The 16,675-nt window shown below is 44.1% G+C and overlaps 1 protein-coding gene across 8 annotated transcripts in view; it reads left to right on the top strand.

Moving 5' to 3' along the window:
• The window catches only part of PRUNE2 (prune homolog 2 with BCH domain), a 275,547-nt gene that overhangs the window by 239,072 nt on the left and 19,800 nt on the right, over window positions 1-16,675 (top strand). For 6 of the 8 annotated variants that reach the window (XM_043566303.1, XM_043566307.1, XM_043566308.1 and 3 more), the window contains exons 12-16: window positions 7,008-7,181; window positions 10,238-10,246; window positions 13,084-13,186; window positions 13,810-13,941; window positions 15,573-15,659. In XM_043566303.1, coding sequence (XP_043422238.1) covers window positions 7,008-7,181; window positions 10,238-10,246; window positions 13,084-13,186; window positions 13,810-13,941; window positions 15,573-15,659 — 505 coding nt within the window. The remainder of the gene's footprint in view (window positions 1-7,007; window positions 7,182-10,237; window positions 10,247-13,083; window positions 13,187-13,809; window positions 13,942-15,572; window positions 15,660-16,675) is intronic. The other 2 variants (XM_043566305.1, XM_043566306.1) reach the window with 1 other exon arrangement.

The following is a 16,675-nucleotide window of genomic DNA, read 5'->3' as shown; positions in this document are numbered from 1 at the left end:
GTTCCTGATGTGTAAATAGCGATTTTATATTGCACTGGTACTGTGTTCTCGCATTGCTATAGTTATCTGGGTGTTTGACTCTGTAAGTAGAAATACACAAATGGAAGGTGAAAGGGCTTGAGTTCATGTTCTTTCCTACCGTGTCAGAGACTCTTCCCCAGCTACTCTGCCCACCCCAGCCTCCCCCAGCCGCCCCAGCCCTGTTCCTGCTGATAGATGCCCACGTTGTAAGAGTCACGCCTTGACTCAAATCCCACAGAAGACAGCTGGGGCGTGAGCTGGTCCCTCCCTCTCTCCCCCTGTACCTCCCCGTTGTCGTGGAGCTCCGTGCCACACCACATCTGAACCTTTTATTTTTATAAATAGCAAAAGTGCCAAGCAAAGTGGCGGTGGCTGAAAAAGCTGGTAATTAAAGCTGTCACTTGCTGACATCGTTTCCTTGTATTCAGCTGACAACGTTTTGTTGAAAGAACCAGTTTACCAACCACAACCCTACATTTAGGTCTTCAATTCAAAGGACAGACATTTAATGTAAGTTGACTTTTAAAGCCCACTTTGATTTTCAAATATAAGATGTATAGCCGGGCCCTGTTTTTAAACAAACAAGAACGTGAAACGTTGAAAACACAGAAAGCCATCTGAAGAGCTTTGTTTTATAAACCTGCAGATATAGATAACAGACTGCGTAAGAGAGAGGACGACATTAAAGTCCCAGCTTACAAAGTAAATGCCTGAAAGCTGCACGTTTGTGGGTCTCTTGCATTTTGAATTTTTTTTTTAACGTTTATTTATTTTTTTGAGACAGAGAGAGACAGAGCATGAACAGGGGAGGGGCTGAGAGAGAGGGAGACACAGAATCTGAAACAGGCTCTTGCATTTTGAACCAAGTGTATGCGTTCTAAACACAACTGGAGTTTTGAAGGCAACCGTGTTTCAAGATGTTTGGTGACGGATTCACTTAATGAACCCTTTCGTAGTGCTTACCATGTGCGGGCATTTGCGCTAGGTGCTTTATAAATATTAAGTATTTTATAAATATTAAGCATTTATAAATGTTAAGTATTTTAACCCTCAGCCCCGTGAATGTCCGCTGTATGGGTAGGAATCATGTTTGCCCCATTTTAGGATGAGAACACGGAGGCACAGATAGCTTAACAACTTACCTGAGGTCAGATAGCTGGTAAATGTCAGAGCCAGCATTCGAACCCGGAGCTGTTGTCCATGACTTTTGGGCCATGCTGCTTCTCCATAATATATTGACAGTGAATAAGAGGGGGTCTTTCACTAGATGAGGCTGACACACGCAAAGCCAAGCCTGGTAACCTACCCTTCCATTTATTTACAAGTCTTTGTATCCAGCCATTTCATGACTCCAGGGCTCTCACCTTACCCAGCCCTTGAAGAAGTCTCCTGCCATTTGCCTGTTTTATTCTGTAGCTGATAAGCAAACATTTCAGGCAGATTATTTGCCCACGTTGTGGTTTTGCTTATGAAACACTTGTGAATCTCACTGTCAAAAAACATTAAACCGGCCTCCACTGCTATAAAAGTTTCTTTAATAATTGTGTCCGAGGGGTTGGAAAATATCATTTGAAGGACTGATAGAATTGAGCTTGACTTCCTTCTTTGATATTTACAAGTGCCAAAGATACTAAACATACGAAGATGCTGAGGGGGTTAGGAGGTCAGTCTTTCAGAATAAGGGAGAGCTGAGCCTTGTTATTAGAAACATGCTTTGTTATATTAATTCTCGAAACTTAAAAATATCCTAAGGTTGGGGCGCCTGGGTGGCTCAGTCGGTTGAGCATCCGACTGCGGCTCAGGTCATGATCTCACAGCTCATGGGTTCGAGCCCTGCGTTGGGCTCTGTGCTGACAGCTCAGAGCCTGGAACCTGTTTCAGATTCTGTGTCTCCCTCTCTCTGTGCACCCCCCCCCATGCTCTGTCTGTCTCTCTCTGTCAAAAATAAACATGAAAAAAAGAGTTAAAACAAAAATATCTGAAGGTGAGAAATATGATGCACTATTTCTGCTTTCCAAACTCACCGTAGTTACTTTTTACCGTAATTCAGGTCTCAGCAAAAGCATTTCATACAAGAAATGGAAAAACGATCAAGAATTTTAGCCTGAATACTTCTGATAAGAATGTTGTAAGAGACATTTTTGTATCATTTTCCTCCTAGGCTCCTACGTCATGTTTAGTGACCTCATCTGAGCTCCCTTTTTCCAAAACTCACCCCTAACAGCCAGTTTTGGTCTGAATAAGGTGCTCCAGCATTTTTTGCAGATAATCAGAGCCTGCAGGTGACCAGCTTGTAAAATCAGTTCCGTGTTTTAACTCCACACCTAAACTACTCACGACTAAAACAAGTGTTAATCTTCTTTTACCCACAAGCCACCTCGTGCCAGATGGTGCGGTCTGAGAGGACGATTTTCTGGGCGGTCGCGTTATGCTGAGTTTTATCTTCAGACAAACTTCCTGCCTGCTCTTTGTCACCAAAAGAACTTTACTTAAAAGCTTCCCAACTCTGTACAGGATGTCTTTCCTCTAACGAGAGGAAGTTCAAACAGGGTCTGCTCAGGTGATGCACATCATCGGTGTCTGATCACACTGTGAAAAGCTGGTCCCCGTTCCCAGAGACACATCCCTGCTGGAGACCACAGCTAATCCCACCTCTAGGGGATCCCCTTTACTCACCAACAATGGATCCCCCACGGTGTCTGTACAGCAAAGGACGTTCGGGAGCCTGTGTATCAAGTCATCTCTCAAAAGACAAAGGAAGGGGGCGCCTGGGTGGCTCAGTCGGTGAAGCGCCCGACTTCGGCTCAGGTCATGATCTCACGGTCCGTGAGTTCGAGCCGCACGTCGGGCTCTGGGCTGACGGCTCAGAGCCTGGAGGCTGCTTCGGATTCTGTGTCTCCCTCTCTCTCTCTGACCCTCCCCTGCTCATGCTCTGTCTCCATCTCAAAAATAAATAAACATTAAAAAAAAAATTAAAAAAAATAAAAAGACAAAGGAAAATGTTCCAGGTGACTCCTCCCTGGGGCCTAATTGACTTCAACCGTCATCGGGGAGAAAAGCTGGTTACTGAGGAAGGGAGACAAAGAAAATTTCTAAGCATTTCTTAGTGAAGAGGGCATCAGGCCAAAAGTGAAATTTGGAGGCCCTGGGGCCAGCTAAGTGAGTCCTGAGGTTTTTGAAAACAGAAGATGATGGCTTGGGTTGGGGGGGTGGGGAGAATGGTAATTTAGAGTAAAGTGGAAGAATTGGGATCTAGAAGAGATTGCTAACCCAAGGGAGTAAATAAAGCCATCTTCGCTTCTTACTGGCTTATACTGTTGACTTTTAGAAATGAACACTTTGAGAATGTACTGTGCACCCAGCTGTTAAATAATGTCTTTTTCCCATTTATATCAACCAGAAGAAGGTGGGGAAGGAACTCCAGCATCTTGCCAGCTCTCCTTCTTTGAGGCCAACAGAGATAGCATTCCATAAAAGGGTCCACACTTTTATGCCAAAATGAGTAATAATGCTTGTTTAAAAACATCAAGTGCAGGAAAAGTCTTGTGTATTTGTATACATACATACTTTTAGGTAGAAGTGCCCGTTCTTACTATGAAACAAGGACCAAAAAACGGAGAGACGAATGTGAACAGATTCAACTATAAAACCATGCTAAGTTTCTGTTTGGAAAAAAAATATATCAATTTAAAAGCTCAGCACAGGGGTGCCTGGGTGGCTCCGTCAGTTAAGCAGCCGACTTGGGTTCAGGTCATGATCTCAGGGTTCGTGAGTTCGAGCCCCATATCGGGCTCAGTGCTGACAGTGTGGAGCCTGCTTGGGATTTTCTCTCTCTCTCTACCCCTCCCCCACTCTCTCTCTTTTTCTCTCAAAAATAAATAAACATTAAAAAAAAAAAAATTAAAGCTAAGCCGAAGCAGGAAATGAATTGCAAACCATGACAAAGTTCTACATAAAGAACTTCAGCAAATCAGTAAGGACCACAAGAGGCAAAGGACCTTACAGGTGCCTCCCTGTCAGTCAGAGAAATATAAATAGCTAATAAACACTTAAAAGTGTTACTTTCTTTAATACTTAAAGGAATGCAAATAAAAACAACAGACCGGTTTCACCATCAATTGTCGAGGGGTAAAGACTTTAATATCCTCCAGAGTTTTTGGAGGAAAACAACTCATATATTTTGGTGTGATACACTCAAGGACAAAAATATCCATAAAAACTTCAAGTGCTTATAGTGTCTGACCCAGCATTCACCTGCTAGAAAGTTAACTTACAGCAACCCGTGCACAAATGAAGTAAGATACCCGCACAAAGACACTTATTGAAGCAAGTTCTCTATAAGAACGACAACAAAATAGAATAAAACTAAAGTTCTATCACTGTGGGATTGACAAACTAAAAGACATCGGCAAAATGGAATACCCTAGGGCTACTCTTTATTTCATTTGTATTAGTATTATTTTTTTGTTTTTTAAGTAGGCTCCATGCCCAATGTGGGGCTTGAACTCACAACCCACGAGACCAAGAGTCACAGGCTCTACTGACTAAACCAGTCAGGCGTCCTTCTGGGGCCACTTTTTAAAATGAGCAGTGTTTGGGGCACCTGGGTGGCTCAGTCAGTTAAGCATCTGGCTCTTGGTTTCGGCTCAGGTCATGATCTCACGGTTTGTGAGTTCGAGCCCCGAGTCGGGCTCTGTGCTGACAGCTCAGAGCCTGGAGCCTGCTTCCGATTCTGGGTCTCCCTCTCTCTCTGCCCCTCCCCCTCTCATGCTGTGTCTCTCTCTGTCCCAGAAATAAATAAACATTAAAAAAAAAATTAAAAAAAAAAAAAGATGAGCAGGCTTGATATTCGCTGAGATGAAAAGAACCCTATGCTATATTATTAGATACGAGCACAATATAAAAGAAAATGTATAGAACAAGTAGAATGTATAGAATAATCATAAATAGGGTGGGGGGCTATGCTCGTGTGCATGTGCATAATAAAAAGAATACAGAGCCAACAATAATGAGTGAGAGCAGGACTGGTGATTATTGCTGTTTTCATGGACGATTGTCTGTACTGTTTGTACTTTTGTTAGCATCTTATTTTTCCAACCAGAAAAAAGAATACGGCGTACAATGTTTTTTAAGCGAGGTAGCCTCGATCAAAGCATGCAGAAAACAAAACAGTCACCCCACACTGATCACCTGGGTCAAGCTAGAGCAGGCCAGCGAGTCCCAAACAAGGATAAAGGCTGGTGGAAGGTGAGCTCGCTGCAGGGCAGAGCATGTATGTACAGGAACATTGAAGACAAGCCCACATCAGAGCCCAGAGCTCTGAGGGCGCGGAGGCCAGATGGAGAACAGAGTCCCAGGAAGGAAACTAAGATGAGCGTCCAAGGGCCCTCAGCCAAGAGGAAGGGAGAGCAGGAAAGGAGTCCAGACAGGGAGTCCAGTGCAGATGGATGGATCTGCACCAGTGATGCGGAACTTGGGCTGCAACCAAAGGTTGCTGCTTTCCGTCCTCGGTAAGACCAGGGGCACTGGCGGGAAGGCAGAGGAAGCCAGAGTGAGCCTGCCTGTCTGGTCGCTGTTGGTGTTGGCAGAAAAGGCTGGGACGGCTTCCCAACTGGCTTTCATTTTGCAATTCTAAGTCACAGATAATTAGACACGTTTGAGTGTGTCTTGAGGAATCTTCCAGAACATGATGGCTTTGTTGTGGTCCCCTTACAGAGTACCTGTATTTTCAGGAACTTGTCCAAGCTTTTCTCTATTTACCCAGCTGCCTCAGTTTTCACTGGGTGCTCTGGGCAGGTTTCTAAGCTAAGCGTGGAGTTGGTCGGTGGAAGTGAGTAACAAAGGTGGTTCACGCACAATTTCCAGGCCCAAGGAATTCGCAGCCTCATGGTAAATGAAGAGAATGAGACAGTCACACATGCAGGGTACAGTGTGATAGCAAATTAGTTCAAGGTCAGCTTTTGTGTGGGCAGGTCCATTATGCCTACTCCTCTGCCTGATGCGTGGTAGATAGGAATAATATTCGTATTATCGAAGTGCCATAAAATAAATGTAAGTACAATGTAAATGAAAGGTCTTTTCCCACGAATGAAAAAATGAGAAGGATCGTACCTCACAGAATTATGGTGAAGGTTATAACTAATCTTTTCCTTCAAATTACTGAACCGTACAGAGAATAACCATTGTTAAACTCTACTCGTAGTTGAAACAAAAATGGAAACAGCTGCTCTTTCAAAAACTTAACACGGTTGCGTGTTTGGGGATGCACGAGACTGTGCAGTAAATGTTCCCCCGAAGAATGCTCAGCGGGCTTTGGTACTGCCCCATGTACCCACAAATAGGAGTCTTACGAGTTTTTGGTCTCAGAGCATTTCTGGTCTACAGAGTTGCCTGTTTCTTGCTTACTATGACATCTTTCCATAGCGTATCTTGAAAACTCCGTAGGAAGTAACACCATATTTCTGCCCAACTTCACTCCCAGTAGGGAAGGGAGCTCAACTCCTTTGTAAGAGTCTTAGAGTTGTGGGGGGGTGGGGGGAGGGTCTAGGCTGGTGGTATCATCGAGATACCTAACACGCAGGATACACGAGGATCTGTGGCCCAAGGAAAATAAAATGATCTGTGCCTGATAAATAGACTTTCACCCCATGAGGACAGTGTACAGGTCTTCAACCTGTACGTTCAAGGATGAGTTGGTAGCAGCCTATCCACCCGTAGCCCACCAACACGGGGCATCTCTAGCCCTGCATCTGTCCCCACCCTCAGCTTGGCCTTAGCATGGATTTGGTCGTTCTCTCAGTCAATAAATAAGACCTCACTGAGTGTCTTTTGTGTGGTCAGGATGGTATTCATCTGTATAAGGGCTGTCTGTGCCAAACAGAGGGTGCCATCAGGTTGACTCTGCCTCTGCCAGGAGATGGCCCGTGGTGGAACTGCCTCAGCTGTGGAGTCTTGCTCCTCAGTCCTGCTCTGTGCTTCCCTTCCAGAAAGTTCCACAGCTAACAAGGATTCCGGCCAAGAGTCAGAGTCCATTCCAGAGTATACGGCGGAGGAGGAGCGGGAGGACAACCGGCTGTGGAGGACCGTGGTGATCGGAGAACAGGAGCAGCGGATTGACATGAAGGTCATCGAGCCCTACAGGAGAGTCATCTCTCACGGAGGTAGTCCAGCTCTTGGCGACTCCGGGAGGTGGCGAGGAGGGCAGCCGTAGTTCTTTACTAGAAAAATGCAAGTAGGGTTCTCTGAGGCATGGCATCCTCAAAACCCTGTTCTGCAATCGATATTCAGGGGAGTGCAGAGCCAAGTGCATTACCTCATACGCAACTCAATAAACAGTGGGAAGCCTACTATGCAAAAAATAGCTTTCCAGTGTGAAAACTGCTTTTCACACCGCATATCTGACAGCGGTAATCTTCTGTGCAAATTTCTTGAAAACTGCAGCTGTCCAATTAAATAACGTCTGTTTGGAATTCATATGGGTCAGTTGTAGGTTGTTTTTTTTTTTTTAAGAGTTGACCTACAATGTTGCATTAGTTTCAAGGGCACCACCTAGTGATTCGACAATTATATACCTTATGAAATGCTCAACCAACTGCCAGTTATAAGATAAGTAAGTCATGGAACGGGAAGTTCCGCATAGGGAAGATAGTCAATCGTATTGTAATAATTTTGTATGGTGACAGGTGGCGACCACACTTCTCGTGGTTGTAGGGTTCACCTGGATAGCTTTCGCGTCTGTGCTGCTGCGACCTGTAGTAAGGTCGCTACCCCAGAGGTCATTCTAGAAACGAAATGGTCTTTTGAATCCTCTGAGAAGCTTTAGGAAGAAGTCTCTTGAGGCTCAGCCTGGTCGGTTCTCCCCCTGCTTGAAGTTTGCTTTTCTGCGGACTCCATTTGCATCTGTGCCTGATGACAGGCGTTTCCAGTGAGAGCCTCCACCTGCTTTAGGGACGGACCAGGGAGAGAGAAAAGCTGTGTGTTCGGTCTTTCCAGTGCTTTCTGGGAGCTCCGGGAGCCTCGCTTGATTTTGGATTCACAGGCAGATGAGCGCAAGCACCACAGTGAATGTTGTCAACCTCAGGAAACACAAACGGCTTTTTTTAAGTTTTCTGCTGCATGTGCTCGTTTCCTGCCGTCCTGAGGCCCCACCCTAAGCGCTCAGCGCTTCCAAAAAAGTGTCAGCTGACGAGGCCATTGTTCCCTCTTCCGGGGACAGGGAAATAGCGTCTTAGCGCTGCATTAAACCTGTAGCTTTTGTTTTCCACCAAGCAGAAGGACATTTTGTCTTTTCACACTTCCTTCCGCCAGCCAGATTATCCATCTTCCATTCAGGCCCTGCTACCTTCGTGTAAGTATCAGGATCCCCCAGGGACTCCGACCTCGATAGCCAAAGAAAATGCCCATAGGCGCCCCTGGCCACGGCCTTGCTTTGCCCTGCCTCCCTGTCTGACCTGCGGTGGTCATGTGGCCCAGGGACAGGTGCTGTGGGGGCGGGAGGCAGTTTGCTCCAAGGGAAACGTTTGCAGAGCCCTGCAGAACGAGAGCTGGCCCGATCTCGCTGAAGGGAACAGCCAGCCGGCCAATAGAATCAACAACCCCTTTGTTCCACAACCCGAACATCATCCCAGATCTTCCCCGAAGCTCCTACCTCCTCAGTACCACCCATCAGGTATTTGGGGTTTGTTTGCTTTTTGGAAATAAAAAGAAAACCACACAAAGCTTGATTATAAAAGCAGCCTGTGCCCATTCAAAAAAAAAGAAAAAAAAAAAAAAGGTCGAACGAGGTAGAAAAGTCTGTCGAAGTAAATCAGAGTCACCCAGTAGTCATCTGTGTGTTGACCACGCGGGGTCTTAACTTAAGAGCCCCTTTGATGTGAAGAAGCAACATCACTGCTTCCCAGCGCTCCTGAGCCCATCCGTGCTTTGCCCGAATCGGGAAAGAGTGATTATCATCCACACGGTTGGGTTAAAACACAAAACAAAACCAAAAAAAAACCCCCCAAAAGCCACCGCTTCTGCCTGTCACACACTTGGTGAAAATTCAGCTGACCCGTCGCGGATCGCGTGGTTTGCTGTGCCCTCTGTCCCAGCCACCCCCTCCCCTGGCCTTCGCTCCCCTCCATTCTGTGTCGTCAGCTCGGTTTTGTCCATGTGTCTGTCCAGTGTTGTTTGGAAGAAACGGCCACCTTTCCTGTCCCCAGCTCTGCCTCGGCCTCCTCCGGGCACTGGCCTGCATGAGTGTGCCCCTGGCTGCACCCGTCCGGGACGTTAGCGGGACGCTGCCTCTTGCCACCCCCTGAACAGCTTTTGTGCTCTGTAGGTAAAGACTGAGTTCAGATTTTTACTTCTGAATTTGCCGGAGCTTGGTCCGCTGTGTTGGAAGCTGACACCTCCTTCTTAGACGCTACTGATGAGAAAGCGACACTCCCCAGATACCAATCTCTTGTGTTTGTTATCCTGGCTTCTGACGAGCATGTAAGAAGCAGCAATCCATAGTGAGCACGGGTCTTGGCGTATCTGGCATTTTCCCACGAAGAAGTTCTCCCGTTCAGGCCAACAGGAAAGCAGCAGCTCGATAACTGCAAGGTGGGGGTGATTAAAACCGCCACCTAAGTTCGCTGCAAAGCCAGACGCTGCCAAGGGTCATGCCAGCTGGGAGCACGCGTGAGAGCAGTATCCGAATAATGCGGTCTTCGGCTTTGGTGACCTTGATAGGAGCTATGGTAGGAGGCCTTGGACACCATATAGAAGAACAGAGCTCAAGACCTGTCTTTGCCACTAACTGCTCTGTGACCTTGGGACATGACCTAGCTTCTCAGCCCTCCCTTACCTCAGCAGTCAAAAGAGGTGATCGCAGAGCCGGGGTCACCACCCATGAGCCCATGAGCAATATTCCTGTTATCTGCACAAACAAACAAACAAACAAACAAAAAACCAAAGAGAGGTCTAGGTGGTTTGGATCAACAACAGTGTGGGGTCACCCGGAGGCCAGAAACTGGCTTTTTATGAACTTGGGGACGGAGAATGTATTTCAATAACCAAGGACAGTTACGCCGAAGCATTATAATGAGACGTTTCCTTTCTTGTTTTTGTTTTGTTTTGTTTTTTGTGTTTTTGTGTTTTTGTGTGTGTTTTGTTTTGGTTTGGTTTGGTTTTTTTTTTTTTTTTTTTTTTTTTTTTTTTTTTTTTTTTTTTTACTTCTCTTATTTCGTTATAGGAGATTCAGGTAACTTCTCTGCAGTGTTGCTGGACACATGACCCTGGAAAGAATGAGAAGAGTTGCGGGCTGGTGTGTGTGTGTGTATGTTCTGGTTGCGACTGTCACATCCTCCCTCCTCTCTCCATTCCATTTGCTGGCCGGCACACTTGTGTCCCATCCCTGTCATGTCTGTCTGTTCTGCCTCAGGTAAGGTTTGCATTATCGCTCCAGAGGGTCTCAGGAGGCCCCGCGGTGGCATTGCTGATGCACCTCAGCTCACACACCCTGAACTCCCCTCCTGGTTCCTGAGAAGAGAGCTAAAGTACATGTTTTCAAAAAGCCGTCCTTCGAATGAACTCTTCAGCTGCTGGCAGCCGACTTCCCTTGACTAAAGCTGCAATAAGCTAAATATTAGCACAGAAATCGGGTTAGCCGACCCCCTCGAAGGCATGTGCGAGGAACCAAGAGCAAACAGAGCCATTCCTTCAAGTTACCGCCCTTTGCCAGCAAGGACGATCTGAAATATCTCCCGAGCCTGACAGCAATGGCACCAGATCTGGGTTGGGAAGGAGAACTTCCTCGAAGAAGTCTTTTTCTTCTCGTTCCTTTCTTGCGTCTTCCACCGTCTCTCCTCCTCTTCTCTTCCTCTGTCTCCTGCCTCTTCTTCCCTTCCTGCAGCTCCTCTGCCCAAAACTACAAAACTCCACCTTCACTAGTGAATGTCAGGCATTTTTATATAAAGAGACATTCCTGACTTAGACGATGATCAGGACGTGGCGAGTTGATTCTTCAGTATCCCTTCGAGTTAATGAGCCTGGGTGAACGTGACACCACAGCATTCCAAGGACAGGCACATTGACACAAAGAGCCGAAATGCCACTTAAGATGACTTCTGACGTACTGTTTAGAAACCTCGGACTGTCCTTAAAAAAAAAAAAAAAAAAAAAAAAATTAGAATTAGAAATTCTCCAGAAATGGGAACAGAAATCAAAGTAGCTGAGTGGTCGTGATCTTGAAGTTAGGTTGACACCCTGGAGCCAAGCAGCTACATTTACAGAGATGCTTTTGTACTTGTTTTTAAGTTGGATTCATTATGTCTATTCTCTCTTTGAATGAACCCGTCCTTGGCATTGTGCGCAGTCTAAATGGCCTACCTTTGTGGTGTTAGCATTGGTGTAGCAAAGCCACGGTATCCTTTGTGGATTTTCATTGGGTTCTGAATCTGTTTAAATGAAATTGTCCCGTGGAACAAACACTTCTTGTATTACAATGTATCTCCTGCCATCTTCCTTCACATCTGGTTCTTAAAGAAGCTGGTAACTACCTGCATGTTGGAAGAGGCAGAACAAAGCAAATAATCCATAGGGAAGCCACGGCAATCCTGTTTTGCAAACATGGGTTACATCGGGTGTATACTTACATAGGTAGCATTTTCTAACACATGTGGAGTAAACACTGCATCCAACAGCCTCAGATTAGTCATACACACAAACCCATAATTAGATATATTTTTAGTTGGTATCACTCTTTTCCCCCACCTCTTTTGTGGTAGGGTCATACCGTCTTTGTAGAGAACGTCTTCTTAAGCTGCTTTTCAAGAGTTAAGCCCATCCAAGTCTATATCCAGCCATTATTTTCCTGCCATGTAATCACCAGAGGGGTATTTAGAGTTCTGAAAAAATGACACGCACTGAGTTCAGATCAGGCTTGAGGGTATGTCCTGTCTGCCTACTCAGAGCTTTGAGGCAATCTCTACGTAATGATTCTGAAGTCCAGACCTGTGTTATATGACAAAAATTCCAAGTGTTTAGGAAGGGACATTAAAAAATGAAAACACGGTGCATTCCTTCATTTTTAAGTCTGAAGGACACGAGAGACTCCATGCGCAAACCCGTGGAGGTTTGACCAACAGCTGCCATGAGTGTCCAAGATAAGCTCTGAGGGAACACAGAGCTTAGAGAATGCCACACAGCTTTCAGATGTGGGTAGAATGTCCTGAGATGTCCTTATATTTTTCTTGACCCTTGGAGTTCACACTTGCCTTTTATTTTCTCACACACGTGCGTATAGCACCCCCACCTCTGCTTCCTGTCCACGTCACCAGGAAGTAATTCTCAAGTTTTCTCAGAAGCACGTATTGTCGTAAAACGCAAAGAGAGGTTGGCTTTCACCAGGCCTTTCTTGAATTTGTTCTTTTTTAAAAAGATGAGGCTCTGTATTCTGTGCTCAGCGACTCTAGGCCTGGCCAGAACTTTCCACGTGTGAATGCACTGTCTGTTGAATCTGGAGATCCCAGGGACACGACAGGCAAGTGAACCAGTCCACAAGATCAAAATAAAGGTGTTTTGCTTGTTAACCTACTAGCATCTGGTCACTGGAGTATGTGAGCCTGATTATATTGCAGTTCAGGGACTAGATTTTCCCTTTAAATTAACCAGAGTCTGAGAAAAACAGCTACCAAGGATCAGGGAGAGCCTCTTAGCCATTAAAGGACTGAAGCATTATATATTAGAAACCTGTAAGTCAAAACCCCCATCGTTTGCTAAGTTGAATATTTATATACCCCATTCATGACTATGTACAACACATATAATCGTCCATAATCAATGGATATGCCATTTATGCAAATATATTCACACTGTATATTTAAGGCTGTATACAATATACATATATTATACTCTATGATAACCACTGAAAATAAGGTTATGTACTTACAGAAGTATAGTCTATATAATACTCACTTAAAGATCTGTTACATTTACGCACACACGCTTGCCAAAGCTTCCAGATTTGCCCTTTAGGTTAAATATTATCTTGTTAAGAGCTTTCAGTTGGTCACAAATGTCTTTTTGTTTGTCCCCCAGGATACTATGGGGACGGCCTAAATGCAATCATTGTGTTTGCTGCCTGTTTTCTGCCAGACAGCAGTCGGGCGGATTACCACTATGTCATGGAAAATCTTTTCCTGTGAGTGATATTTATGGCAAAGTGCTTTGAGTGAATGTCTATGGCATGGCATGGCAGATAGTGCATCTTTAATGGGAGGAAATAGATGATGTAGAATATTCTAAGCCTTTGATGAAAAGTCAATGAAATCTCTGTCAAGGAATATTGCTCAAGAGGCGAAAGCCTTTAGAAGAACTTTTGTCAGTAGAGTGATTTGAAAACAAAACGAACACAGTCTTGCCTGCACTCTCAAATCCTGGAACATTTCCTTTGGATAAAGTGTTATTTTTATTCCCCCCCGTAACATGGCTTCATTTATATCCTTCACTTGTGCCTTTGGTACATGATAACATTGTTGACATTTTTGAAATTCGGGTTCTAACCTACGTATTTTTTTAGCGTACGTGCATTAAAAAAAAAAAAAAAAGATAAAAACAAGATAACCCTACAGATAAATGAGCAATACTCGCTCTCAGAGAAATAATCTTAGGACACTGCACTCTTTTCAAGGTAAAGAGGTAATATGCACAACCATTCTTAAATGTCATACGCTCTGTAATTTAAATGTCATATAATCATGTTGTAAATAAGATGAACTGTTTCATGTGGGAAATGAAAACCCTCCTCTTCCTTCCTGTGATCAGATATGTAATAAGCACTTTAGAGCTGATGGTAGCTGAAGACTATATGATTGTGTACTTGAATGGTGCAACCCCCAGACGCAAGATGCCAGGGCTGGGCTGGATGAAAAAATGCTACCAGATGATTGACAGACGGTACGTGGGCGTCATTATTTAACCTCCGTTTTGGCCTCCTCAATAACTCCCATTCCTAATTCCCTTTCATCTGCCGAAACACGTGATCACGTTTTGGGAACATGGAATTATGCAGAGTTAAGAAAGGACAGAATTATTAAGAAAAGTTCACTTGCTGCCCCAAATTTGAAATAAAGCAGAGCTCCCCTAGGTTTTGCTAGGTGTTGTCATCTCAAACCTGGCGACCAAGTCTGTTCTAAACTATGTGTATGCCGTTGCCGTGTGAAGGTGCGGTTTGTCCTGATAAACAGAGTATCCATGATTCTTTTTTTTTTTAAGTTTATTTATTTATTTTGAGAGAGAGAGAGAGAGAGAGAGAAAGAGAGAGAGAGAGAATATCCCAAGCAGGCTCTGCAGTGTGGAGCCCAACTCGGGGCTTAAACCCACAAACCATGAGATCATGACCTGAGCCAATCAAGAGTCAGATGCTTAACCAAGTGAGCCACCCAGGCACCTGTGGAGTATCCACGATTCTTTACTGGTTTTACGTGACTGGTTTTACGTGTCTTTACTGGTTTTACGTGTCACTTACGTGACATAAGTGCTGCTTATGTGCACTAGGACTGTTGATCTGGGCGACTGTTGGGCTTATCGTCCATCATTCGCCGAGATAGTTCAAGTTAACCACTAGCCCATTTGGTCCCGTGGTGCACTTTTTTCCCAAGATACTTCACTTCCATCCATACTGGCTTGAATAGAACAAAACATGTTAGGGGCACCCGGGTGACTCAGTTGACTAAGTGTGGCATCCCCTTAGACGTGGCTTCGTGCATGACAACATGCGAGTGCCCTGTTATGTTATCTAAGATCCACTTGATGATCTAAACATTCATAAAGTAGCGTTGCTAATGCTTCGAAACATGCCTGAATATCAAGAATGCTAAAATGGTAATCTGAAAGTCAAACAACCACATGATCTACTGTTACTTGTTTCATAATATAGAAGAAGAAACCAAGGCTTAGTAGATGAAAGAAATTGGCTAAGTTGCTAGTAAGAATGTGTTCTTTTCAAAACAGTAAAGATAATGCTGGCAAAAATGAAAAGAATTGTTAAGCAAAAATGCACCCTGATAGTCATAGATTTATGCAGTCCAGAAATATACCCATCCTACTTTACATGTATTCCTCTGGGAAAATGAGGTTGGACTCATACAAGTTACAAATTATATCTCAAAAAAATTGGGGGGGTGGGGCACCTGGGTGGCTCAGTCAGTTAAGCGTCTGACTTCAGCTCAGGTCACGATCTCATGGTTTGTGAGTTCAAGCCCCGCATCGGGCTCCGTGCTGACAGCTCAGAGCCTGGAGCCTGCTTCGGATTCTGTATCTCCCTCTCTCTCTCTGTTCCTCCCCCACTCACACTCTGTCTCTCAAAAATAAATAAACATTAAAAAGTTTTTAATAAAATAATTTTTTTACTAATCATGGTCATTCAGTTCCTTCCCATCAGATAATAGGAACTTACCTAGAACTCTCTAATATTATAATATGCTTATTTGGGGATATACTTTCCATTTTAACTCCTACTGAAAATGGGTGAGGAGTGATTTTTTTTTTCTTTTCTTTCTTTCTTTTTTTTTTTTTTTGTTAAATAGGTTGCGAAAGAATTTGAAATCATTCATCATTGTTCATCCATCTTGGTTCATCAGAACAATCCTTGCAGTGACACGACCTTTTATAAGGTATGGTTGTTATTATACTAAAAATACTGCTAGTCGTTTTTCAAAATATGTGCTCATCGTCCTGTAAATAAGAATTCACGAACACAGAGAGTATTTGGGAAGACATATTTTGCCCCTGCCTTTCCTGGAATGCTATTTTGGACTGTGTAGCAAGGAACCCTAGTTAAGGGTGAGCATTATTTTGTAATGACCATTTTTCCCCACTGTTACGAAACATGACCTCTCTATTGCTTGCTGTAACAGAGAGGTTGAAGTGGGAGGGTTTCCATGCCATAATACAAAAGGGAGTAGGTAATACTTTTAAAGTGACTTGGTAATTTGTAGAGCGTAGAAAAGGCATCGTAACGCAACAGTGGAAAAATAAAGACAAACCAAGGACAGAAACGGGAGTGGTGTGCCTTGTCTTAATTGTTCTGTTTCTTCTGAACACATATCATGTAGGTCACGAAACTTAGGGAAAGAGTCTGGGCAGCCATTTTGAGAGCTTTTTCTTCATTGCCCATGAGGATTCTGGGGTTCGATTCAGTTCAATTCTGTGAATATTTATCCACCACTTATGTTGTGTTGGATACTGTATAACCTTACATTTTGGGGACACAAAGACAAAGAAAACATGCCTCATAATATAGTGAGACTTGAAACAGTTAGATGAAAGGGACAGGATGTATTGCGTAGAGAGCTTTAAAATAAAATACAGTCTTACCTAACGTTGGGATGCAGAGGAGATGAACTGAAAGTTTTCTGTCTCAAAGTTATTGATGAATTTCTAAGAAACATTCTGATCACTGTGGAGGAAAAAAAAAATGCTAAAGGTTAAAAACCTTTATTTAGGGGAGCCTGCTTCGAATCCTCTCTCCCTCTCTCTCTGCCCCTCCCGCCCGCACACTTTCGCTCTCTCTCGCTCGCTCAAAAATAAAAATAAACATTAAAAAAAAGAAAATGTTTTGATAAGGGAATAGGAATCAATGTACACTGAAGAGCTTATAAAAAATTTAATGGCGGGGTGTCTGGCTGGT

This window comes from Prionailurus bengalensis, chromosome D4, assembly GCF_016509475.1.
Source record: "Prionailurus bengalensis isolate Pbe53 chromosome D4, Fcat_Pben_1.1_paternal_pri, whole genome shotgun sequence".
Lineage (NCBI taxonomy): Eukaryota > Metazoa > Chordata > Mammalia > Carnivora > Felidae > Prionailurus > Prionailurus bengalensis.
This window is presented reverse-complemented; position numbering and strand designations above follow the sequence as displayed.